This window comes from Xiphophorus couchianus, chromosome 17 (genome assembly GCF_001444195.1).
Source record: "Xiphophorus couchianus chromosome 17, X_couchianus-1.0, whole genome shotgun sequence".
NCBI classification, from domain to species: domain Eukaryota; kingdom Metazoa; phylum Chordata; class Actinopteri; order Cyprinodontiformes; family Poeciliidae; genus Xiphophorus; species Xiphophorus couchianus.
In genome coordinates this window covers 14,261,332-14,288,331 of record NC_040244.1, presented here as the reverse complement: position 1 = coordinate 14,288,331, position 27,000 = coordinate 14,261,332, and the positions used below count along the sequence as shown (strand labels likewise).

General features: G+C 40.9%; 2 protein-coding genes across 16 annotated transcripts in view; both read right to left on the bottom strand.

Moving 5' to 3' along the window:
- Positions 1-122: 122 nt before the first annotated feature.
- LOC114160750 (uncharacterized) lies at positions 123-13,576 on the bottom strand. 2 transcript variants are annotated; one of them, XM_028043504.1, is made up of 7 exons: positions 13,410-13,576; positions 12,444-12,625; positions 12,087-12,336; positions 6,747-8,620; positions 2,139-2,906; positions 2,027-2,059; positions 123-968 (listed from the first exon to the last, which is right to left on the bottom strand). In XM_028043504.1, the coding sequence occupies exons 4-7, from the start codon at positions 6,760-6,762 to the stop codon at positions 919-921; spliced, it is 867 nt and encodes a 288-aa protein (XP_027899305.1). In that variant the 5' UTR covers positions 6,763-8,620; positions 12,087-12,336; positions 12,444-12,625; positions 13,410-13,576; the 3' UTR covers positions 123-918. The 2 variants fall into 2 exon arrangements, with proteins under 2 accessions (XP_027899305.1, XP_027899306.1); XM_028043505.1 differs by lacking the exons at positions 12,444-12,625; positions 13,410-13,576 and having other exon boundaries at positions 12,087-12,437.
- Positions 13,577-16,274: 2,698 nt separating this feature from the next.
- nav3 (neuron navigator 3) overlaps positions 16,275-27,000 on the bottom strand; it is a 272,465-nt gene continuing 261,739 nt past the window's right edge. For all 14 annotated transcript variants that reach the window (XM_028043463.1, XM_028043455.1, XM_028043457.1 and 11 more), the window contains 7 exons: positions 26,714-26,949; positions 25,828-25,982; positions 25,607-25,678; positions 24,395-24,591; positions 24,163-24,281; positions 22,879-23,082; positions 16,275-21,275 (listed from right to left, as the gene is read on the bottom strand). In XM_028043463.1, coding sequence (XP_027899264.1) covers positions 21,156-21,275; positions 22,879-23,082; positions 24,163-24,281; positions 24,395-24,591; positions 25,607-25,678; positions 25,828-25,982; positions 26,714-26,949 — 1,103 coding nt within the window. In that variant the 3' untranslated portion in view covers positions 16,275-21,155. The remainder of the gene's footprint in view (positions 21,276-22,878; positions 23,083-24,162; positions 24,282-24,394; positions 24,592-25,606; positions 25,679-25,827; positions 25,983-26,713; positions 26,950-27,000) is intronic.

The following is a 27,000-nucleotide window of genomic DNA, read 5'->3' as shown; positions in this document are numbered from 1 at the left end:
TCCCGTTTCAAAAGTTAGTTTTTGTAAGCTGAAAGTGAATATGTTAAGCCACAAAGCACTAAATATGAAAGGGAAATAAGCTAGGCTCTACAGCAGGCAGCAAATAAAATGTAGTCAAACTCTCCAAGTTTATTCATTTTTATTAAGCAATACTTTCTTACGTCCCTCCTGCTTCTCCAGTGTAATTTTTGCTTTAATTCAAATAAATTTTCAAAAGCTACCACACAGAACATTGCGACCTCCCTTATGGATTCAAACATTCACCCGATAGGAACCAAATAAAAAAATAATAATTATGAGAACACAGCATTAAGATCTGTAGGGTAAAGGGTGAACTGTACTGTGCCTTTAACTACACCCCTCTGTAAACTGAAGACATGAAACCGACAACCCTTGCATTCATAAACAATAAAACTCAAGTAGGTACAGGACATTCTTCTGGTTTCCAATTCAAAACCGGGGGGAAAAAATTCGGAGGGCTTCTCACACGTGCACTGGTCCGTTTTAAACAAAGTGCTTGATTGACCACTCGCTTTGCAGAGGATAACATTGAATAAAACTGCAACTTTCAAAAAGGGGAGAAAATTAATTAAATTAGACTCCTTGGATATTGTTAAAAGAAAATAAACAGTGTATGAGGGGGGGAAAGACCAGGTTTACAGGAAGAAGCTAAAATGGGAATGAGGTGATTATTTAAGGCAGGCTTTCTGTAAGGCGTTAAAAAAAGTCCATTGCTGTAAGATCTCAAAGGAGTTAGTCCAAAGTGTCTCAGTGTGGCTTTATGTGAAGACATCGTCCTGAGTGCAGCTTGTGAGAATGGGACTCAAATTTGTCCGTCTTCCATGAGTATAAATGTGCGTGAAGATGTGTGTGTGTGTGTGTTCTGTAGGCGTTTGATGCTGTGTGTCGGTCACACTGCTAGGCCGGGCGCTCCTGGGTCTCCTTGTACCACACCACTCTTTTTGGACCTGGAACAATAAAAGCAGATCAGATTCAACTCAACAAAAACGGATCGATACATTTTCATGTTTAAATACAAAGAAAATCTCTAAGAAAAAAAAGTGGTCCGTTTTTCTTTCACATTTGTAATTCTACTGTGCAGCCTGTAAGAGGCGCTGTTTCATGTGTACACAAAAGTGCTGCTTACCACAAAACCAAAAGTGATGAACAAAGATATTAATTCTGAGTGGACCGTTATGGACCATTAATCACATGTGAGCCAATGTTGACAGCAGTTTCAAATAAAAACATCAAAATCAAATGTTGCCAAAATTTGCATGAACAAAAGCATTTTTAAAGCTTAAGTGCTTTGACTGCTGCCAAGTTGTATTTTATTTATTTGTGAATGGAGTGTAGCCGTTTTCGTCTGTAGTAAGTGGGTCAAACGCCATCTTGTGATGTAATCAGGGTAAGTCGAACCATAAACAACCAAAGCTGAGCACACAGAAGCAGAGAAAGTTGTGAGAATTCAGTGAAGACTTGACTGATTCTTCAGTTTGGAGGAAGAATCTAAAAGGAGTGATGAAGAAGAGGGAGCTGGTTCTACTGACTGACCTTGTTCAGGAAGCAGCAATGATTTCAACCTTTCTGGGGAGGAAGGATTATTATCCGTTTATTACCATTCAGTGACTTGGAGGCGGCAAATGTCCAGCTCTAACACTTCCTCCCCAGAAACATTGAAATCATTGTTGCTTCCTGAACGATATGGCTCAATAAATACTGCTGCAGCCCTTCAGTTGAACAGCTCCTTCTTCTTCATCACTCCTAGGTTGTTCTTCTAAAACTGCAGAGAAATCCTCACAACATCCTCTGCTTCTGTGTACTCAGCTTTATTTGTTTATGTCACAAGCATTTGACCCAGTTACTTACAGAGGAAAACGGCAGCACTCTGCATTTATAGTATTTTATGAGATTATTAAAAGCTTTTGCATAAACAGAATGAAATCTCAGCGGTTTTGTCACATCACTGACACTTTAAGGTTACATACAATACTCCATAAAATGTAAAATAGTTTAGTCGACTCACCTTTCTTCTGTCTGTTACAGATTATATTCCATTCTAAAAGGGGGGAGAAAACCAAAAATTACCAACTGGTCTCTAGTGTAACTTAAAGCCAGTGTGCAGCTGAAGCACCTACCTCTATTGTGATAGTTCAAAGCCTCCACTAGATGGCGACAGCTGAGCAGGAGGTCCCCGTTGGCCTGCTGCGCCTCGGCCTCAGAAGCAGGAACAGGAGTTTCCTCCTGGAGCTGAACTGTGAGAGCTGCGTCATGCTGTAGGTCCGCTGAGTGTTTGCTCTCTGTGTCCACTAGAGGGCTAGCAGCAGGGTGAAGGAGGGGCCCTTCTGTGATTGGCTTAGTTTCACTAATAAAACTCAGACCCCACTGGTTCTGCAGCAGGTCCCCGATGGCGGGCCGCTCCTCCTCCAGCGTTCCGCTCGTTGCTCCGGCCTTCACCTTGGAGGCGTAGCTCACGGCCGGCTGCAGCTTGGCAGGACTGTCCTGCACCGGGAAAGCGGGCGGAGGCTTGAGCAGCGACAGGCTGTCCTCCACCCACTTCTCCTTCTGATTGGCCTTTAGTGGGCGCTCGCCGGCTCGCAGCACCCCCTTCTGGCTCTCCCTCCGGACGGAGCGGCCCTTGTGAGGCTGGTTCTTGCGCTCCTTCTCCCTGCGGAAGCTCGGGCCGTGGGCGTGGCTGGGGCCGTTCGGCTCACCCTGGGGGGACCGTTGTCGTGGAGACTGGGCGTTTCCGGAGATGCAGCCGCCTCCTCCTCCTCCGCAGTTTCCCGAACCAGGTGACAGGCGACGGTTACGGATCTGGGGCTCGGACTTGGTTGCCGATACGAGGACTGCTTGGTCACACAGGGTTTCGGACTCACACACAGTGTTGCTTGCTTCCCATGTACCTGGAAGGAAAACGTAGACAAGTCGGTGAAAACATCCTTCTGCATTAGGGTTGAAACGATTAATCAGATTAATTCGATTAATCGTGATTAAACAATTTTTGAAATCATCAACTAATTTAGTTATCGAGTTGGTGGAGTACAGACTTAAAAAAGGCCTTTTGCTAAAACTATCATGAGTAATTAAGCCAAAATTGTAGAAAAAAATGTACATTTTGTATTTCATATGAAAAGCCTTTGTACTTACAGTACAGACCAAACATTTGGACATTCAATGGGTTTTCTTTATTTTCATGACTATTTATAAGGCAAGAAATCCCACTTATTATCCTGACAGGGCAGGTTGACCTGTGAAGTGAAAACCATTCCAGGTGACGACCTCTTGAAGCTCATCAAGAAAATGCAGAGTGTGTGCAAAGCAGTAATCACAGCAAAAGGTTGCTACTTTGAAGAAACTAGAATATAAGGGGTATTTTCAGTTGTTTTACACTTTTTTGTTTAGTGCATATTTCCACATGTGTTATTCATAGTTTTGATGCCATCCATCCATCCATTTTCTGTTCACCCTTGTCCCTAATGGGGTCGGGAGGGTTGCTGGTGCCTGTCTCCAGCTACGTTCCGGGCGAGAGGCGGGGTACACCCTGGACAGGTCGCCAGTCTGTCGCAGGGCAACACAGAGACATACAGGACAAACAACCATTCACACACACACTCACACCTAGGGAGAATTTAGAGAAACCAATTAACCTAACAGTCATGTATTTGGACTGTGGGAGGAAGCCGGAGTACCCGGAGAGAACCCACGCATGCACAGGGAGAACATGCAAACTCCATGCAGAAAGACCCCGGCCGGGAATCGAACCCAGGACCTTCTTGCTGCAAGGCAACAGTGCTACCAACTGCGCCACTGTGCAGCCCAGTTTTGATGCCTTCAGTGCGAATCTACAATGTCAATAGTCATGAAAATAAAGGAAACTCATTGAATTAAAAGGTGTGTCCAAACTTTTGGTCTGTACTGTATATACAGACTTCAGAACTTCTGAAGTGGCATAGTTTTAACTTCAACTGGTTCAAATTCTGTAAAAAAAATAAATAAATAAAAAATGTAATAAAATCTCCTAGCAAAACGTGTTTGATAGTTTTTTTTTCTTCAGAATTTGAACCAACTGAAACTTTAATCATAGATCTTGTCCAGTCATTAGTATACAAAATGTTTTTAGCTCCAGATTCACCCTGACTGAAGGAATGCTGTTGTTTCAGTTTAGGCTACAGGGTTATTTTATTGTGAAAAGTACCGTAGTTGAATCATTTGAATTTTAATCCATTTCTAACGTGTAAGACTTCAGTGGTTAAAAGAAAAATCTGAACAATAAGATTTGTTTTATCCGACTAATCATCAGAATAACCAATAGAATAATGGATTACTAAAATAACTGCTAGTTGTAGACCCTTTTCTGCTTTAATGATAGTTTGATCCCATGTTGGCTACAACACAAACCTTCACCTCTCTTTCACTAAAGCTTTGACTTTGTCTTTTAAAAAAGGTCCAAACAAGGACTGGTTTGCAAATTAGATGATCACATGTCAGTTCATACATGTGAATTTGAAACTAATTGAAGGAATTTTCAAAACTGGTTTGGCCCAAAATCAGAAGTAACAAATTTATATATTTATTTACCCCATTTATCTTCTACGTCAAGACTAAAATTTCCACCATTCTGGGTCTACAAACGCATCAACTAACAGCAGGTACTGTGCTTTCATTTATTTTCAATGGAGTTTAAATAATGATCCTATAGCTGCTGTTTTCTGTTGGATCAAGAGAAAATAATTACTATGCATTATAGTCCTGAGGAGAAAACAAACTAAGCCCTGAAACAAGGATCAAACTGAGCTGTTATTAGTTGAATCAGAACAAAAAGGAAATAAGGGGGAGAATAAAAGGCGTTTCCATTATTCCATTGGAAACCCATTATTCATTAAAATACCTGAAAATAAAACTGATGGGTAAAGATTCTTTCCAAAATCAGTAGAGACGAAATGGGGAATGAACTGGTGATGAGAAGCAAATTGATACACAGCCCGTCTTTAAACTAGCACAAAAATGTTGAGTAAAAAACAACATTTTTATACAGAGTACTGGACATTTCACCACCGTCGCCGTTTTGTACCAGCTGAAACTACCCAGAGGCCACTGGGCAGTTCAAACTGACCAGAAACAACACAAGACCATAAAAACATAAAGACAAATTTGTTCCTCCGCTTTGAGCATTTTGGTATCTATCTCAGTTCATAAACTACAATAATCTGTTTATAGTTTATGTACATGAATACAATTCTTTTTGTTGGATCTGGAAGTGGAGCCGATATTCACTAATTTATACCTTTGGTTGTTCGCTTCAATCCTCTTCACATTCGGTACACAAGTCGGCCAGTAACAATTTAAAGTAACGATCTAGAATCTTCTATAAGGAAATGAGGCAAAGCAACTCCAACACGAAGCATCCACCCGCAGTTTGGATGGATGGATGGAAAAAAAGGGAATCTAATTGTTCAGAAGAATCAAAGATTTTTATGCATACAAAGACAACTGGATGCATGTTTACATGCATGTGTGAAATGGAAATCGGAACAAAAATAAAAGCACACAGGCATGAAATGGGGAATGCTATCAGGCAAAGGGGCCCATTTATTCGCTTCCATGATTGTGTAAACACAGACTGGGGGTGGATAACATGTTGTCATGTGACTTTACTGTGGAAGTGGAGCTCAAAACTCAACAACAGATCCCTGTTGTCTCTGCTTTTACCAGGGAACAAATTGTACCGGATTAAAACTGCATGAACAATCTGAAGGACAGTCAGCTCATAAAATCCAGATGAGAAGCTAGCATATCAACAAACATTATTATTGTAGAGATTTTTTTATTTTGCGCCGATTTTTAAAATCAAAACTCACATTTCATTGTTACTTTTAAATGAATTTAAACTTTATACAAAACAATATTATACTGCAAATCGAGTCACAGTCTCCATCTTGACCAGGAATGGGGAAAGATGAATCACAGGAAATTCATCTACTGGAAAAAGTTGGTTCTTTTTTTATTTTTTTATTGCCGAGGAGCCACCTTCGACCCACATGACTCAAAAAGCCGCTGACGTAATTATCGGCTACTTTCGACGGCAAATTATGCGAAACGTAAATACGTAAAAATACGAAGCTTAAAGCGACGCGGTTCGGATGAGTAGAGAGGTGGGACATGTTGGGTACAACCACGCTAAACGACCCCCACCGTTTATACAAGTCCGCCGACAGTTTTACACGTCGCAACAGAAATTTCGGGAAGCTAGCTGGTTTCTTCCACCAGCAGCCTCGACATGCCGCCTTTAGACGACCAGTTTCGACAAACACCGCCACGTTGTGAGCCATTAGCTACGCAGCTCACTTAAAACAGGACAGCCAACATTACTAGCTAGCACCGGCGTTAGCAAACTAGTTAGTAGCGCCGAAGTGCCGCGAACTAAACTCGACGGACCACCTCGTGTTGTTGAATTTTAAAAAAAATTAATTTAATTTAATGGTGATAAAACATACAGTCGGGGTTATAACTTAAATACTGAAAACCCTTTATATAAAACAGACTAAATAGCTAATAGCCGCGCAAAGCGAAGTCAAAGTTTCGTAACCCCCCTTCCCTTCCCTCACCAGCCTCCATTCAAAACGATGACCAGGCTGCCTTCCGTATCGCTAGCCCAGATGCTAATGCCGCGGCGAGACAAGCTACAAAGCTCGGAAAGTTAACAAACACCAGCAAATGTGAACCAAACGGCTGTTCAAACTCACCAGTTTTGATATGCATGTCTTTCCCCTTCACGTATCGCTGAAGTCAACCCGTTAAGCAACTTTTGTTTACAAGGTTGATTATAACGACGGCTCCGCTTGCCTGAGTGTAACCACCACCCGGAAAACGACGCGGGGATATGTAAACTGCGAGCGGAAGTCCCTGCAAATAAAGCGGTCCGGCGGGAAACTTGGAGGGAAATTTTAAAATTTTCTAACTGAAAAAAAACGCCACCCTGCGTGACGAACACGTGGTGCAAGTGATAGTGCTGCTGTCTATAGATTTAGCGTAAATGGATCCAATTATTACAGTGGCACTGATTATGTAAAATATATTACATTTACTCTAATAAAAACAACAGGAAACCCCAATTACTTTTGATGTGTCTATTTCTTCATTAAATTATTTCTAACAAACTTGCCAGCTTTTGAGATGAGCTTGGAGTGAGACATGGGTTGTGTACAGAGTCACTATTTTTAAAGTAGCATGTTATGAATTAATCTTTAAGAAACAAGTGGAAGCTAAATTTTAATGTTAATACTTTATCGTGGAAATAGTTGATATAAAGTCAGTGCTTTTTGATAAACTAATGCGGTTGTCTGGTGATGTGCCGTGTTTGCAACACTATCAGCATATGCAGGGAGAATTCTCCAACTACCTGCATGTCTACAAAACCACATACAGCACTGTGGGAAAAAGTGTTTCACTTTCAGTGCCGGCACTTTCCTTATTTTTAGTGAGATTTACCTGAACAGGATGAGAAAGAGAGGCTTGACCACTGATCCAAACAAAATCCCAGTGAGCCAAGTTTCCTTCAACTGTAAGTAAAAATAGATAATGACTTTTAAATCTTTTATTCCCTTGGTACCAAACCCGTTTTAAAGTTCCTCCAGATTTTGATGGAAAATAAGTGCCAAACAGAACTTGCTCTTTATTTCTACTGTGGCATCACCAAACACTGATATATTTTCAAGTAGTGTAGTTCTGAAGTAGACCCAACCATATAATGGGATCCTGCACATTTTCATCCTGCACAGATCTGCTCAGATTTCAGCAGACCAGATGGACGAAGAGGAAGACGGAAAGTGGACCAGATAGATGATCAGGCTAAACACTGATGGAGGATGCAATCTTCAGACAGTAGGATAGGGAATAAAGTCTGGAAATAACATTATTCCATAATCTATTAAAATTTCACACTCATTCAGACCTGAAAAATACTGTTTTATATGCTGTGTTTCATCTGGTGCCTCTTGAGGTCCAAGGCGTGGCTGTAGATCTTCTCGCACTGGGAGCATCTGTACTGACGCCTCACCGCCTGTGCCTCAGACGCTCCAAGATGCTGCCGAAGCTTTCGCCGCACTTCTGGCACTTGTACTCCCCTCCTTCTTTGCAGGGAGTCTCCTCCGCGACCACCACCTCCGTGGTTAAGTCCAGCTGGGGGGGTTGCAGGTCTGGCTGCATGCAGTGCAGCCTGAGCAACCCCATCTGGGTGAAGCGTTTGCCACAGAGGAAACAGAGGAAGGGACGTTCTCCGGTGTGGACGTGTCAATGCCTCATCCCAGGAGTTCTTAAAGGCCTCACAGCTGTACGGCCGCTCGCCCGTGTGGGTGCGCTGGTGACGAGTCACATCCGAGGCCCGCGTCAACGTCTTGCCGCAGTCCGGGCAGGTATGAGGGTCCGGCTTGACATGGATGGGGAAGGGCTGTGGGAATTTAGGGCATGGGGGCTGGAGTCTTCTTTGCAGTCACCTAGAGTTTGTTGTTCTGCTCTGGGTGACTGTGCTGGATGCGCTGCAGGAGGTGTGACTCCTGCATGTGGAAAAACGGCCCCTTGGAGCAGGCGAAGACCTGGGTGGACATCTCAACTGGTCCACCTGTGAAGAACACACACAAGAATTTCAGCTTATCATTAGATTTCGGTAAATAGTACTTTAACAATCACGCAAAAACTATTTAGATAAACTATAAACAAAACTAGGTTTTTGCCAATAAGAGAAGTTTTGTTTTATATCATATTTATCATCCAATGTGTCCAGTTTTCTATAATATTTGACCACAAATACTGTTTCACAAATACCAGCTTCGGTTTTGGAGTGATACTGTATTATCATCAAAATGGTCAAAAGCAAAATAATTCATTATAAAGACATTTTTTTCAGGCTGCACCGAGTGAAGTTTTATGGCCAACTGCTGATCTTTAAAAATGTCTGACTTGCCAATTCTGATACCTATTTTGACTGATACCTTTTTTTTTTTTGTCTGAAAAGTCACTAAATATGTCGACAAAATCTAAGTTGCCAACAGTAGGGTGGGTCTGCTTGTCCCCTTTTATTCTTTCACAGCAGAGTAAAAGAGGTATGAGGTTTGTTTTTCTCTGATCTCCCAAAATGAAGGAAAACGAAGCCAATTTATTGGTGCACTCCTATATTTATCATCTTAGAAAGTTCTAAGAAAAAGACGGAAAATCTTTAATCTGAAAGCTCATCTTGTTACAAACCTGCAGCCTTGGTACCTACTTACAGGGTCAAAAATAAATAGGTATAAAATAATATAGCATTTCATTTTTTCCATAAGTATGGTTATTCCTTGATTTCTGTCCAATATGCGATGTATCAAAGCAATAATCAGATATTGTTTATGTAAAATCTACGTCGCAATTAATGGGAAAAGTGTATCTGATAGCTTTAACTTCCTGTATGAATCTTGTTTACACGGAACGCTGAGCGACTGGAGGCTTTTTGTGGTGCTGCAGGAGAGTCCTCAGCTCACCGGGATCGGACAGCGCGTCCATACCGTCCTTCAGCATGGAGGGCCATGACACAGAGACGGCAACGTTTGCAATTAGAACAAGATGGCTCGAAGTGCAAACTGTAACTGCTGCCGACGTCAGCCCCCGGAAAGAACACAAACGACCAGATTCAGTTGAGCAATTTATTTATTTATTTTTTGGTCATGTCCAATAAAGTTCTTGATTTTCTTTTCCATTGTGAGTGCTCCTGGTTCAAAAATGATGTCTCTCTCCAAAACTAAGACACTGCATGTGTCCACTGGAAAAACTCGAGCTAACATTGAGTTCATGTGCTCTCCATTTTTCTTTTTGTAGAAAGTACTCTTAGCCCAGCAGATCTTTCACCTGGATGGAGTTGTTGCTGCCATTAACTGTCTTTAGCTTTGTCTCTTGCCTGGACGAAGCAATTAGCAGAACCAGTTATCATTAGCTTAGTGTACTATTTTTATTTTCATAGAAAGTGCTCTTGGCTCTGTGAATTTCTGCTTGGCCGAGTCTCTGTTCTGTTTGGAATCATTGACATAGATGTTACTGACATGAACTTTGAGTACTGTGGATTTTGTTTTTGTCCAATTCACTGGGTGTCTTTCTGGAAGGAGCCATTGACAAAGGTTTAGCTAGCATTCTAATACTGCAATCTTTTGTTTTGCAGTAGAAAGTCCTTCTTGTACTTTAGTGTTTTAGTGTTGAGCTACTGACACTTTGAGCACTCTACTCCTGCTTCAGTGCCTCTGTTGATGAAATATTTTTTTGTACTTTACTCTTTCCTGCCCAACTTTCTCTTTGGTGAGTGTATCTGTTTTAACCCTCGAGTTGACCTCATTTTCTGTATACACCCTGTGTCCTCTGGGTCAAAATGACCCGTCTTCACTAAACCCCCAATATAAGCAGCTTAATTGAATTTTAAACACCAAATTTCATCTTGTATATTGTAATTCACCACAAAATGTGTGAATACTTGAGTTTTCCCTCTCCATTTGAATTTCTATAGCTTAAGAAAAGAAAAAAATGTGCAAAAAGGAGTTTCGAATGCATTTTTATTCATCTCAATGACTCATTTTCTTTTACTTTTCTCCAGTGAACAATTTAAGAGAATGTACAATACAAAAATTTGAAAAATAACCCATTCAACTAATTAGCACATGTAGGGCAGTATGCAAGCTCACAGCCTTTGCATTTATATTTCTTACACCTGCAGCACACAGTATGTGTTTTACAGTCCTTCTTTTGAGGGCAGAACTGACATCTCTTCCTCTTACTTGCCCTAGCTGGGGAAGTGGCTGTGGTAGATGGATCCTCAAGTTGATCAGGAGCTGCTGCACTCTGAATAGCTTTCACAACTGCTGCTGAGGCTTCTGTGCGGGGAATGTGCTTCCTTCTTTCAATGAGTGGAGTTATGAATGCCTTTCCTAAGTGCTCCAGGAACACTCTCCTTTTGTTATGCTTATGAGGCATCCAGGTTGGGTTGATCTCTCTCCAAATCACAAAGGCATTGTAGGAGGACACATCAATGATGTTGTGGAAGATGACCAGGGGCCAGCGGGCAGTCATTCTTCTGCAGCTATATGTTCCAATCACCTTATCTAGGTTGTCCACATCTCCTTTGTTGTGGTTGTATTCCAGGATGATGATTGGCTTCCTGTCCTCACGATCACTAATGTCGTTGTCTTTGTGCAGTGTGCTCAGAAGAACTACATTCTTGTTTTTCTTTGGGAGGTAGGAAACTAGAGTGGTGGTGGTGAAGGCAAACTTTGAGGAGAAGACCTTTATAATGTCATCTTTATAATGTTGTGTTCTGCATGCCTGCCGTGTTGGTCATATGCCGCTGAGGACCATGTTATTTTGCCATTTTTTGAAAGGAAAGTCTCACTTTCAGCTTCAGGGTTTTCTTCTTCTTCTGAAGATGATTCATCATGCTCTGGGTTGTATTCCTCTCCATCTTCTTCTTCGGATACATACTCTACTTCCTCTTCTGAATCAGAGTTGTCTTGCTGGACATGTGAGAAAATCACCTCTACAGCCTCTTCAGTGTTGTAACGCACACTCATGGCTTCAGCACAGACACAATTCAGGGTCCTGTTATGCAGGACCTTTATAACCTGTGGAAATAACAGGTGGTCTTCTGAAGTCTGCAAGAACACCATCTGATTTGCCTTGTTTACTTCTGCTACTGATTGATCTGAGATACATCTAAAACTTTGTAACATTCTGTGGTTTGTAAATAACTCTGTGACCTTGATTTCAACTCTATTTGCCTCACGGGTCATTTTGACCCGAAGACCATCTTTGTACCTTCTTTTTGTACAGCTTACATGGAAATGTGAATAAAAGCAACATTTAACTTTTTCTATCGTTTTGGCCAATCTAGGAAAAGTCTTAAAATCTCAAGTTAAAAAATTACATTTAGTGGATTTTTGGGGGGGTTTTAACACAGTGGCGGGTCATTTTGGCCTGAGGACAACAGGAGGGTTAACAGTAGTTGGTATCACGATGCAATCAGACTCAGACACTCTAAAATAAGTCTGTATGTGAAATCATGGAACGTTCCTCACCCTGTAAAAGTCTTCCCTCTCAGGTGGCATTCGGACAAGTTCTACAAATGTCACCTCCTCTGCATCCACCTCAGCATCTCCACTCTGAAAAACAGGTGATAGTCATTAGCACCACAATCTCAGCATCATTACTTCATCTGATGAATGATCAAATCTTTCCCATTGCTCGCTGTGGTCGAATTCGTTCCGAGTGAGGCTCCACATGCAACGTGTTGTCTGTTTCCACACTTCTGCACAGCTCAAGAATAACCTGGAAAAAAAACACCACCACACACACATAGAAAGCAGCATGTCCATAATCACGTCTATCCAATATTGCTTTGATATCTGAGTGTATCTGCCACCCCAGTGACTCACTCTGGCTCGCAGTCACAGCAGTAACTTGCCTCTTTGCTTTGCGTTAAGCAGGTCCGGCACCGTGTCCGTCACCAGCGTCACAAACTCGCCGAGGGTTTCATAATGGAGAACGTCTCGGAGCTGCGCCACCTGCCACATGGCTGCAGAGGGCAGCCTGAGAAAGGACGGCGGCAGGAACACATCTGTTCGTTAGAACAAGAGACAATATGAACAGGGGTCAGATGAATTTACATGAAAGGTCAAGCTCCTCATAGAAGATTTGGAATAGAACTACTTCTGGACCAAAGTGGTTTTTGTTTTATAGTGAAGTCCAAAGTTTTATCATTTGTATAACAAAGCAGTTCAGCAGCTTTACTCTGAGAATATTGTGAAAATAATAAGACAGTAATGTAGAGAATAGCTCTAGTGTTTTCAGAATAATATATAACCCTAGGTACATATTTGATTCCTTTAAGCAACTTAGTGCATTTAGGCTTCTTAAATAGGAAACAAAGGAATTCAAGTGACTTTCAGTGTTGCCATTTGGGACGTGAGTATTTCAGAAACTGCTCATCTGCTGGGACTTCAGCCATCACTGATCCACAGCAAATCAGCTGGGACTTTTGTTCATTTAAGTTTCTACCACTGTGGAACCTGGTGAAGATCTGTTGATTTTTGTCATGACATCCTTTAAAAACAAAGATATTCGAATTTCCCGCAAACTTCTCTAAAATTCTGCTGTGTACTTTTGTAATAAATAAATCTACAGAACATTGAATGAGACAAAAGCCGGTAAAGTTAAAACAACACGTGCAGCAGTCATTTAAGTGTTTAATGTATTTTAGAAGAAATGCCTTACTGATATAGTTTATTTGCACTAATGTGCCTTTTATATCAACAGGTTGTCTGAATATCAACCTGAATAATTAGCAGTTAGCTGTCGCTACAAGCTAATTATCACTCAAGAAGAGCAAATACTTTACAAACCCGCGTTTTTTCCTCTGGCAGTTTTCCATTGCAACACATTTGCACCCTTTAGAAAGTCACTGACAAATTGCGGTAGCTTAGCATCCCATTTAAAAACAACTTTCCCTGAACCGGAAAAGTCCAGTTCTTTAGTTTCAAAGTAAAACCCCGACTGTGCATTTACCGCCACCTACCGGACAAAGTGTGGATGACAGCCAGAGAGAATTTACCCATACATATACTGTACCTCCGTATCTATACACTATTTAAACAGTTAAACAGCCCCGTAATTACAAATAAAATGTATTGATTTTTAATACTTTTATATGCCTTCCGATACATTAAATTAAGTACTTTCTTCTCTACTTAGAACTGTAGCAAAGTCAATTATACACCTTAAAATTGAGGCAAGTACCAGTTTGTTGAGCATTTTATATACATGTATTTTTTAAACTTCCCCCAATAAAGTAAAAACATTTTTTTTGTGAAAAATTATAAAAGTCCAGGCTGGTAGCAAACTAGTAAACTTAATAACCCATCACTCATTTTAAGGCAAAGCTATTTAGCTTAGCATGACTGTTAAGTGGAAAACTACAGATTAGCTCCCAGAGCAGACAACCCAACTAATTAATATAAAATACTTATGGTATTCAATAACGGGTATATTTGAAAATAATCTGGTCACCACTACATTAATTACATTAAAATATGAGTAAATGATTGTTATACATTCTAATACATTTAACAGGTGAATTATTAGAAATGTTTGCATAAACACCAACTGTGTGGGATAAAAATTCGAACTGAAATAAGTTTTAGTTGGTAGAACATTTTATTCGTTCATGAGTTATCTGTGTGCAAATTGCCAAGAGTTTGCTTAGAGTTTCCTCCGCATCAACATAGTTTTCAATAAATAAAATGTTTTTGTGCTAGTTTCATCATTGGTCCCAACACCAGTTACATATAGCGTCCTATGACAAAAAAATCATACATTTCCTGAAAGTTATCTGTTCTTTCAGGAAAAAAAGACACACAAAATTAGAGATTATATAACATTTACAGTGATACCAGAAGTATCTTAAGTAATCTGCAGACACGTTTGCTGAGTCTCGGGGATAAAAGTCAGTTGAGATGTTTTAAGGTTCTCAGCAAAAACAAACAAAAAAAATACTTCAAACTATCATCTGCCAGAGACGACAGGGAATCCGTCCGATTAGTTATTGAAGAGCTTCTTGCTGAAGTCCGTGAAAGGTGAGGATCTTTGGACGGAGCTGAGGAAAGCTGCTGCATGGTTACATTCAGTTAAAGCTGGGTTAGCCTTCTCACAGCACAGCAGGGGATGAGATCCTGTAACAAGAACATCAGGTTGCACTGATTCACAAGTGTCTGAAAAGAACCATTTATAGAAAATACATGGAGTTACAATATGTGGGTGTAAATAAATCGACTGATTTTCACAAGGTTCTAAATGACACAAAACAGAGTAAAAAACCAGCACAGACTAAGTATTTATTAAACAAAGATAAAGCTAAAATACAAAAACTGTATGTGGAATAGCTATGTATTGCAGCTTTCACTGGACTTAAGAGGGAAGAAAATATACCAGTTTTATTATAAATTGGCATCAAACGAGCCGTGAAAATCCTCCATTTTGGCTTGAAGGTTTTGGATCGTATCGTGTAGTCTTTTTATACTTCCAATAACATTTTATACCTTTTTAACAGCATGATAAAACCTAAATCTTTATCATCCGAAAAACTGTAGGCGGATGTTTGATTGTCCTCTGACTCCCACCCGTGACGCGCTGCCCGTAAGCAATGGCCGACTGACAAGCTACACGAATACTGGACAAAAGATAAAACATATAAATGCTTCCAAAGCAAAACTATATCACAAACTTCCATAGCAGTGAGAAATTTAAAAAGTGACTTTGTACTATCCGTCTCCTTGCGTCACATTAACTTCTACTCAGTGTTGTAACTTCCGTACTCCGCGCTGTTAGCTAGAAACTTCTGCGCTCCCTCCTGCTTACCTTTTTACGGGACGATGAAATATACGAAGAGAAACAAAGCGATGTCAAAAAGCAGAAACACCCACAAATCCACCCAGTAGGAGTGTTTCGGTAAGTTAACGGGGCCTCCGTTAGACTGAAACATTTTCTCCTCTCCTGAGGAAGCCACGGGAGTCACACCGGGCCCCATCTTTCCACTGGCTGCGACTGGGAGTTACCCGGAAGAGAACGACGACATCCTTCCTTCAAAATAAAAGCAGTTTTGACTAATAGTGATTTTATACTATATAGTGAAATAGTGACTTTTTTTTAACATGTCAATTTTTAACATGTCATGTTCGAAATAAATAAAATAAAATAAATTTTTAAGCTGGCTTCGCCTGATAACTACTTCAGCTATTTGTGCAAAAGACTACTTTTGTCTTTCCCTTATATTGTGGAAGGAGCGTGTACAGACAGAGAGATAGAGATCACAGACAAATTAAAACTGGTTTAGCTTTGTAAAACTCAATTGTATTTAAGATTTTTGAACTGTGGCTAAAAGTCTACTATTTTTACAGACTTGAATCAATGTAGTGTTAATTCTTAATTTTAAGAATTCTGCCGTTTTTTTGGCAAAAAGTGACCAAACAGCCAAACAGCCAGTAAGAAGCTACAAAAAGCTACAGCAGAGGTGCAAATTATCAAGGAACATTTAACCCAGCATTAGTGGGTGGGTGAGTATATTTGAGGCTTTTGTCCTCTCCGATCATGAAAGAAAGGTCATTTATGTGGAAATAATTCTCGTTTTAGAAAAATCCGTTTTTGCATGTAGCTGCTCTGGTAATTGTCGTTTCAACACAGAAGAATCTCAACTGAACAAAAACTCAAATTGCTTGAGTGACACCAAATACCATTTATTAGGGCTTTACAAAGACTACAAAATCCTCCAGATGACTTAAATCACTGTCTCTGTATATTTACATGATATGTTACATACAAATGTACAAAATATAAAACATTTAAGGACAAATGTTTCACCCAGAAAGAAACAAAACTTTCTCTCAAACCAGAGTAAATGCTATGGTCTCCAACTGAGATGCAACTTGAAAGTGTAAGTGGGAAAAATTACCAGTTGGTTTTCAACACAATGGTGTACACTGTTAATGGTGTCAAAGTGCTGTTATCTTGGGAACTAATGGCCTATAACAGGAGTGTACATAGGTTTTGATACATGGGTGTAGTATAGAGCAACCTGTAAACACTGCATTTATCACCCTTGGCATGCAACTACACCACCTGGTTAGCAACCATCAAAGGCTGGGCTGCAGAGACATGTGAAGCTGAGTACAGGTAGGATTGTAGAGGTTTGTCCTGAGGTTGTGACAACAAGACTTCTTGGTCTCTGGTGGGCCTCTTACTGACCAGTAGCACCTGTTAGATGTGTACAGTACAGCGTCGGCTCAACTTCAGCACCTCAGACAGCTAGCAAGCCTAAGGTGGTGGTAAGTTAGGGTTAAAATCACCAAAGAGGAAGTGGTTTTGAAAAACATAGCTCAGGATTTTTAAGTGAAGGTCTGCAGAGTTAATATCTTACCTGCAGTAGATGACTTTGTTTGGTATCGTCATTTAGCATAAATCCAGGTTAGTCATTTCCAAAGGCTGAAGCAATTTGGAAATGCAATTAGTCCAAAACCAAAGTGGACCTCTATTATCTTAACTGAAATCTCAAAAATGTCATAACGGTTTGAACAAAAGTTGTATTCTGAGCCTTGAAACCATTGCCATGTAGGCAGTAGGTGGTTATTTACACAGAGGGTTCTCCCTATTTGCAAGGGAAGTGGAGGTTGGAGGCAGTGTGCCGCCAATAATCTTCCGGTGAGAAACAAACACAGAGTACGGAACATAAGAAGTGTTTCCAGTGAAGGCATTTACATACCCGGCAAGAACCGAGAAATTTGTTTACACAAGGTGGCAAGAACCAGCATTTCCAATTTTCTCCATTAACCATGGCCACTTCAAGTACTGACCAACCATGCAGTACTTGGTGAAGGGAAAGTTGATGTGTTGAGAACACACTCAAAGAAGACCCTTTAAATAATGGTCAAATTGTTTGGCTTTTGTGGGGTATATGTTAGAGTAGCTGTTTCATATAAAAGTAAATCATATTTCCCTTGGGTACTTCTAGGTAAATCACCTTCCAGTGCAAATATGATAATGGCTTGAAGGTTCATAAAAGGCTACAGGTCAGCCTGTACTCCCGTTCCATTTCGTTCCAACATTGTTACTTTGAATGACAATTTATGGTGGTAAAATGTGGTTGTCAAATTAGGTATAAAAGATTCCCTGCAGGATATAAATGGACACATGTTTGGTATCTTGACGTGAGAAACAAATGAACTAAAATGTACAAAATGACCAGCAGTCTTAGCATAAACCACAATGACGTTTCTTGAGTTGCTTTGAGGCGATAAAAGTCTGCTTTGGTATTCGCTCCTTTCAAACTAGCTGTTAACTAAACTGGATTTTTCACTAAATGATGACAACAGTTACCTAGGATATTGACTGCCTACAATCTTTTTAACAGAACTTCACTTAAAAAATCCTGAGCCATCCATTTGAGGAACGACAGGCATTTCTGAAGACACGGAGGATCCAGAGTATTTCATGGTAGAGTAAGGAGCATTGGACAGGTGCCTACATGTTTTTTTTTGTTGTTTTTTTTTCCAGGTAATTAGTTCAAACGGTACTTCTGTACAGTTAATGCCTCCTGCATAGGCAAAACATCAAATCACCACAAGACACACACCTGTTTCTGACAGCGGGTTGAGTTTTTGCATCTTTTTCTTCTCCGTTTTCCATACGTACGACGATATCTTCAGCGGGTTTTTGCATTTTGTAACACCGACAGGCCAGAATGGATCTTTGACTCACTGTGCAAGAATTCTAGAAGTATTTACAGCCCACCCCGACCCTTAAACGTGTGCAAAATTGACCTACTTAAACAAAGAAAGAACAATCAAAATTCTAAATGGCTTCTTCCGTCCAGTACACGCATACATACAGGTAAAGTTCTCTTCTCAGTGCACCCTCCCACCTACCCCCACTCCCATTTATTTTTTTAAAAAAAAGCTTCAAAACATGCTCATCAGGCTTAATAAAAAGAAACAAAAAACAAAAACAAAACAGTTTGGTTGTGCTCCTGGTAATTCAAGTGAGCCCAGCTCAACTGGGCGCAAAACAACAACTAAAAAAATACCCAACCCCCCCTTTTTTTGTGTTTCTTTATACAATATTGGTCTGTTTGTTTGAACTTGAAATACAGCGTTATGTCTTTTAACTTCTTACTGTCAGAAAGAAGCAAGGAGGCTTCACAAGAAGAAGACGGGGCCGCAAGCAGGGGTGCTCATACTAGACACGGCATCTTTGACGCCGACGGAAGCAGGTTAGCATGATCCTACAGTGAAACGCAGCCCTCTTCCAACAACAGCCAGAGAAAGCGAAGGAACGTTTAAGGCAGTTAGAAAGCACCAACATTATTGTTCCCTTTTACGGCTATCACTTAAACTGTAAAAGACAGCGGCTTCGACTGGTTTTTGGATACCTCCAGAATAAAGGTGGATGCAGGGTATTGAACAGGTGAAAGTTTGGGGTATGTGGGTTTGGACTATTCGGTATTTGGATTACATCCCACCCTGGAGAACTTCTACAACCATGGTGGGCTTTTTGATCGCAAGTCTGTACGGTGTGAACATTTGGCAGTCGGATCAAAGGAAATCATTGGCACTTTTCCATGTTGCCTTCACAGAACCAGGACGACTGGGCGACACACGGATCTCACACTGTCATTGTGCTTGGTGTTGGCATTTGGAACAGCTTGGCAGTGGCTGACCCTGATAAGGTTCAGGCCAGGGGGCCCAGCACCACGAGGCTTAAGCAAATGTCCGCCAATTTGCTCAGAGCTGACCCAAGGCATACGTGGGAAAAGGGGCTGCTTAGTGGCTTGGAGGCGCCCAGGGGCTCCCCAAATTTAGCACGACAGGTTCAAAATGTGCTAGGTGTAAATACAGAACCTTTTAGTGGTTCAAAAAACAGATTTCTCAAAAAACAGTTAAGAAATGTAAAAAATTTTAGATGGGAGAGGTTGGCTTTGCACCTGACCCAAGTCTGGATAGTTGCTTACTTTAGCCTCATGAAAACCGAACCAGTTTATCCAAAGTAAAAGCACCAAAAGTGTTTCGCACCACACGTAAAACATTAACTTCTCATCACGAGGCATGACGCTGGTTACTGGTGCCACGTTTTTAAAAGGCTTTGGTTTCAAAACCGGCAGAATTTCTCAATCGTGGTTTAAAGTCCGAAGTTGCAATCTCACCCCATGGAGCATTAAATAATGCAATGCTGCTACTGCCCCCAGCTGGACAAAAGGAGGCAAATGCAACTTTCCCTGGCTTTTAAAAAAACTAATTTGTTACAAACAGTCTCCAAATCTGTTTGGAGTCACAATGTGGGGAACTAAAGGAGGGCCACCTATCACTTTTATTAAGATAATGCAGTTTTAGAACTACAGTTGGCAAGTTATGAATGGTAATCTGCCTAGAGGTCCCAATTAACCAACTAATCTCTAGTTAGACTGCAAGTTCAATTCTGTATAAACAAATCTTCTGTAAGGTAACCGAACATGATCAAAGGATGACAATATAGACGTGACATTAGTCCTGCTGTGACGGTTTATGAGCTTAATAGAAAACAAATTCTGCCTGGGTCGGCTCTGGGTCTTTAATAAATAATAGTAATAATATCTAATGCAGACAAACGTCCGATCCTAGTTGAACAGCAAGGGCTCAAAGTTGTCCTACATCGGCCCAAACGTTAGCCAAAACTGCTAGCAGTTTCCACCAGTTTTTGTGCAAAGCGTCAGACTTGGCCATGAGAAGATATTAAAAACTACACCTGCTCTGCTTTTCATGCCCCGCTGTTAAAGCTGACATCCATTAAAACAGTAAAGACAGAGCGCCTTGCTCAAGGACACTCTGGCATTCATGATGATGTTCAAAGAAGGGACTTGAACCGATAAAAGGTTCTTATCCGAGGGGATTTCCTCCCTGCTGCCTCTGTGTGCACATATATGTGTGTGTCTGTAAGAAGCACCTCTGTAAACAAGGAAAGACGTAACAGAACCAGCCATACCAATGTAAACATCTGTAGATATAACTGGGTAAAAAAAAAAAACAATAATAAAAAATAATAATATCCGGTTTTGTTGTTCTGGGACGCTTTGGAAACCGACGTCTGAAAGTAAACCGAAGGAAAAGTGTCTCGTTGGTGAGAACACTTTTGGAAAAAACCACCAGAGCTACGGATATTTCTCATCGAGAACACGCGGACATTTTTATAAAAATGTCACAAAAATGAACAGGACAGTACGGTTTGTTGGACGTAATGTAGACAGTGGTTTGGTTTCACATTGTGACCACTAAGGACCAAGTTGGTAAAAGCCTCTGACAGCATAAAACATTCGGATTTCATATTGCACCATTAAAATATAGGCATTTTCTTTCAATTTGAGGGTCTATCTTGAGTATTAAAACTTTTCATATATTATATATCTGTAGTGCGGGTCCTGTGGTGGACCAGCAGCCTGACCAGGTTGCACCTCGCTGCAGCAGGACTGGATAATGACGGATAAATCCATATCGTGTTGGGGGGGATGTGTTCTTTGGGGTTCCAAGGTTTGCCCACCACTTTAGAGGTTTAAAGTGAGCTGGTTCTTGGGCTCATAGGGCCGACTCCAAGGAGGAGTCCAGCGGGTCGTCATGGTGACTGGTGCTGTCGCTGTCGCAGCTCTGGGTGCTGGAGTAGTTAGCTGCTTCCTGCAGCCGTAGCAGCATGTTCATCTGTAGAATATAAAAAAACCTGTTTGTTAGAACCTAGGACACAGTTTGGAGAAAGGTTGAGAGAGTTGACAAAATACAAAGAGAGAGAAGAAGACTGCAGGAAGTAGTTGGAGGATCATGGCATGTTAAATGTTGGGGTTGGTGAGAAACCTTTGAGATTTCATATCAGAATATTAACTTCACCAGGTTTTCTCAGTAGAATCCTCTAAATGTAGTCAGTACAAATAGAAGGCACCATTACTTCTCTTACTCGTTGATGTTTAAATGCACCTAATGAAAAGGCCCATTGATTATGAAAATTGCATTTGCCAATATTTTGGATTGTTGCTTTTTATGTTCACCATAAAAAGCTTACTGATGTATGAAAAACAGTTTGCTTTTTAAAACAATATTGTGCTTTTCTATTACAAAATGTTTGTACTTATTACATTACATTTTGGAGCCTTTCCTAATGTAACATATGTCCCTACATTTTTAAGAATGAAACTTCACAAGCTGTATTTTGTGCCGTTTCTAACTGCTGCAGTCAATCAGCGCCATAAACCCGCCGAACTTTTCATCCCTGCTGCAGAGCTAATGATCTAAATAATGCAGAAGTGCTGCTGCATCTGGTGAATTGCTTCCAGTGTTCCTAAAACGGCTCTTGGCACCGCCGCATAATAACTGCACGCGAAGGAGTCCGCACGTACATACACACACACACACACACACACACCCACACACCCACCCACGCCCACAGGCGTGTGTGTAAAATGCACAAACACTCTAGTTAAATCAAGCCAGCCGGGGTTTTTTTTGGATGGCTAGCCTTTAATTTCTCCTGGGCTGCAATAACCCGCCAAGCAGGAATGAATTCTCTCTCCACTCATTTACTTTCTACTCTCACTGTCCTGAATAGTTCATTTGCAACTTTGACAGTTTTGCTTTAAAGGGGCAGTATTATGCGTTTTCCAGCTACATTCTATTACTTTATAGCACAATCAAGCACAATTCAGTTGTATATCAAATATATCTTAAAAGAAGTTTGACAGAGGGCCTTGACATTGGGCCCATGTCTCTTTAAGAAGCTCCTGCTCTTTATGAAACGCCGCCTTCAGGAAGTCATCGCAACATGGCTTCTCTATTAACGCCTTAACGACCTTTTACTGGTGTTGCACTGAGAATGAGCGCAGCAGATCCTCAGTTCCACCAGGTGTTTGCTAATTGCTGCTGGCTAGTCTGAAGGAGCTGAGTGAGGGAGTTGTGCTCCTCTAGTTTCTTTTGGGTGGAAACTTGGAAGCTTGGAAACTGCAGCTAAGAGGCGGAGCTATGTCCACCCAGACGTCAGCGCAGCTGAATGGTTGGAGACTAAAGGATTTCTCAAACACGTGTGAAAAAAAATCTAAGCAACATACCAGGTTATATTTCTGATGAGGGAATTAAATTATAACATGATGTAAAGCTCAAAAAAGTCAATTTCACATAACAGCGCCCCTTGAAAGGCGTTAGCTTAAACTGTACTCCCTTTTTGCTCGTCACTTTGCAAACGAGCGTGAATTCATGATTCCTGGCAAATAATTCATGGCTAATAAATGGAACCGTATGAAGTCAGATCTGTCCTCACCAGCGGGTCTCCCTCAGTGTCGCTCTGAGACACCTGCTTGGACGACGTTCCCTCCTTGGATGAGCTGTAGCCGTCGTATCCCACGTCTTCCGGCCGCAGCTGGAGCAGCGACTGGCCCTCTTGCTGCAGCGAGGCGGCATTCCACGGATACGTGTCATTCACCCACTTGGACGGATCCTCCCACACGGCTCGCTTACCGTAGAGCTGAGGACGGGAACAAAAGATAGGCGGGGAAGGAGGAGTGAAAAAGTATTCCTTTCGTTTTTGATGCCTTACCTGGAAAAGCCCAAATCTGTCTTTAATGAGTTAGATTAAAGAGATCCAACGCTACCCTTTTATTCTACCCTTTGGAGTAGAACTACAACCTTCAAGATTACAGTTGTGCTTAAATGTTTTATCCATTAAATCCCAGCAGTTTTGTTTGTATAGTATATCAAGGTGCAAAGATGTTTAACATTTAATTTCAAGGCGTTCTCATGAAATGCAGAGACAGCTACCTGTTAATGTTTTAACAGTTTGTTATTAGGTCGTTTAATCAACACATTCTGTCACCATCGGCCATTTGAGAAGATTCTCTTTTGGCCCAAAATGAATGTGAAAAACCACAAGACGTTTGCAGCGTGTGTTGTGTCTATAAATTACAGCTTAGGAAGGCTAAATACCATCGCAAACCACACTCTTCAGATTTCTATCAGTAAAGACTTTTAAAAACTGATGCATTATTTTCCTTCTGCTTCACATTTATGCACTAGTTTGTGTTGGTCTGTAACGTACAATGTTATGTTTATTGTTGTAATGTGAAAAACTGAGAAAAATGCTGCAAAAATACTAAACTTTACCAAGTATTACTGACTTAGTTTATAGTGCAAATTTTGAAATAAAAGAACTAACTTACAAATAACTTTTGTTTTAATAAATAAGTTGGTGGAATTATCACTTTAAAGTCATTAAGAACTACTGACATAAAATAAACTGAAAAATTACTTTAAAGCCAGTTTTGTCTTATTTCAAATGTACTTGAAATAAGACAAAAAAGACTTGCACTAGAAACTAGACCAAAAATACTTGATAAGATTTTGTGTTTTTGCAGCATAAGGCCATGTAAATCAATAAGAACCAACTAAAAGATTTACCAACCAACAGTTTTCCTGGGTTATTTCTCCTGTTCTCAGGTTATAATGTGCATCATCTTGAGAGGGGCATACTTGACCAATTTGAAATAAATGTAGCTGTACTATATGTGTATGATCCAGGAAAATACATACATAGATATTTATTATGTACCTGTAGACCTTCCCTGACAGCCTCCAGCAGGTAGGGGACCAGGGAATAGTTCCACAGGTCTGTGAACCAAACCCGGGAACCTTCTACTTCCATGGGACAGGACAAGAAGAGACGAGGCCCTACGGTGAATAGAAAGGAACACATTACACACATGGAGGGACATTCAAATGTCTGTCTGCTGCTAACTCTACAGAGGCTAAAGTGTGTGTGTGTGTGTGTGTTCTGAAGTAACCTATGGTGACGTCGGAGGAGCTGTGTGCCTCCAGGAAGCTGTTGAGATGCTGCCAGGTTTTGGGGATCCAGTCGATGATCTTGATCAGGTCGTTGCTGCGCATGTTCTTATCGATCTCTGTCTCGATGAGCTTCCGGCGCAGGAAGCGACCCAGGAAGCCTTTGACCGGCTCCGTGTGGTTAGTGCACAGTACCCACCTACACCGGGGCAAGACATCGGCTCATCAGCGTAAAGATGATGACATTTCATCCATTTGTGTAAAAGGTTCATTTAGCTCTCTAATTGAGGGATTTTGAATGAAGATTGCCACAAAGAGGAAGTTTTCTGTGTTTTCCAGGCACACAGTGCCATTTTATACCACAACCAAGAAACTGTTACCTTCAGTTGGTATAAAAATGCTGCATATGTAAACTGTGGCTTAAAAGAAATTGGACTTTGTAGTTTAGCGCCTTGATGTCTCTTTAAGAAGCTCTTGCTCTTTTTGAAACTCCGCCTTTAGGAAGTCATCACAACATGGCTCCTCTAATTAACTGTTTAACAATGTTTTTACCAGACTTGCACTGAGGTGGAGCTCGGATAATGAGCGCAGCGGATGTGCAGTTTCACCAGGTTTTTGCTAATTGCTGCTGGCTAGTCTGAAGGAGCTGAGTGGTTCTCTGAGGACAAAGCTTAGTCCATTAAATAAGAAACACAATTAAAATCACATGTCAATAAGCTTGTTCATGCGTTAAATCATTTAAAAACATGCCGCGCTATCTCTCTCACCATCTACTTCCTGTTGTCTTCATCTTTATGGTTTGCACCAGTAATAACGTCTCGTCGATGATCAAGTGACTGAAAAAAGTGTTTCCATTGCAGTTTTGCCAAATAAACCAATTTTGATATGGCCGTAAAAATCACCTCATCCTAGAGCCAAAACTTTATATAGAAAAACGGGCATTTTTCCCCCCCGAAATTGCAGTGTTTCCATAAAGCAAATTTATTTTCGAAATGTCTAATTGGCAAACATATGGTCAATAAAAACGCAGCTAGTGACAGTTATGTGTACTAACCCTAACTAGCCAGCAACGATTTAGGTTTTAGATAAACTGAACGTCAAATTAATTTTTGCATTATTTTTGTAATTTTCCTCCTCCCGTAGAACTAGATAAATCAGGGCTCAGTGTTGGTTGTGCTTGCTGAGCTCGAATTGAACACAATATGGCGTCAGACCTGAAGTTGTGGTGGAGCTCCAGATTGGGAGAGCAGGAGACTCCCTGGCTCATGGTCCCGATGACATATGGGCTGCAAATGGAAGAGAAAAAAAACATGGTTACTTCAACTACGACAAATGTTTCCTCAGTTAGCTGATTATATGTGAAGGAAACTGATGGGACTTGAGTCGACTTGGCGGAAGTCGTGATGGACTGCGCGGCGTTTCGAGTCCTCCTCACCATTTGTGGTACTTGCAGTTGAGGAAGCCGTTGAATATGTCGCTGAGCGAGCCGATGTGGTGCAGGTTATCCAGGATGACCACATGGGGGAGCTCTGCGTCTGTCCTCTCAGAGTTACAACGCTCTGCCAGGCTGGACAGGTACTGACGCAGGTCCTGTGGGAGGAAGCAGTCACTGATTTAGAGCAATATATCCAAACTGAAGTCAAGCTATATCTCCAACAACAGCAAATACGGTATTTGTAAATGTATTCATACTCCTTAAACGTATTTACACCTTATTTATAAGGTACTCTAAATACTTTGGTGTATTTTGGGGGATTTTATGTGAGCAACAGTACAGAAAGCAAGAAGTACAAAAACAATGAATGGATAATGGTAGAAAAGGAAGACAGAAGGAAGAAAGGAATAAAAGAAGGTTGAAAAGAAAAGTGATGTAAGGAGAGAAAGGAAGGCAGAAATCCAAGGACACAATGAAGGACAACATTTAGACAATAGGATGTAAAATACAAACATGTTCATATAAATTATTTCCCTGTAAAAAACAATACTTCAATTAAACTTCTTTATGTTTCAACACTTGTCTAGACTGTGGAGTAAACTTTCCGCAATGAAATCCTCCACATTTATGAATATTTGTCTATTAGAAATTAAGGTTTATAGGGAAACAGTTGATACTCAGACAGGTTAAACTATTTTAAAGCCTGGAACTATCACTACATACCACACTTTTCAGAATTACATCGGTAAAACGGGTTAAAAATCATGCCTGTATTTCCCTTTCACTTTTCAATTGTGTTCCTCTTTGTGCTACATCACAGAAAATCTACTGATGTTTCTGGAAGAAAATCAAACATGAGATCAGACGAGCTGTGGGTTTCTGATACCTTGCTGGAATTCTGGTCCACATTAAAGCTGGCCACGTTGTGCTCAGTCACCTCCTGCCCCATCTGACTGATGATGTACTCGGCCAGCTTGGCAGCCAGGAAGGACTTCCCTGTGCCGCTGGGCCCTGAGAGGATGATCCGCCGATGCTCCATCAACAGGTTGAGGTACCGCTGGATTATGGGCTTTGGAATGAGTGTGTCGAATACCAGGCTGTCTATGCTGTTCTCCTTCACACCTACGATCAGGGCGGATGGAAAGGTAAACTGCCCGCAAGATAACAATCTGA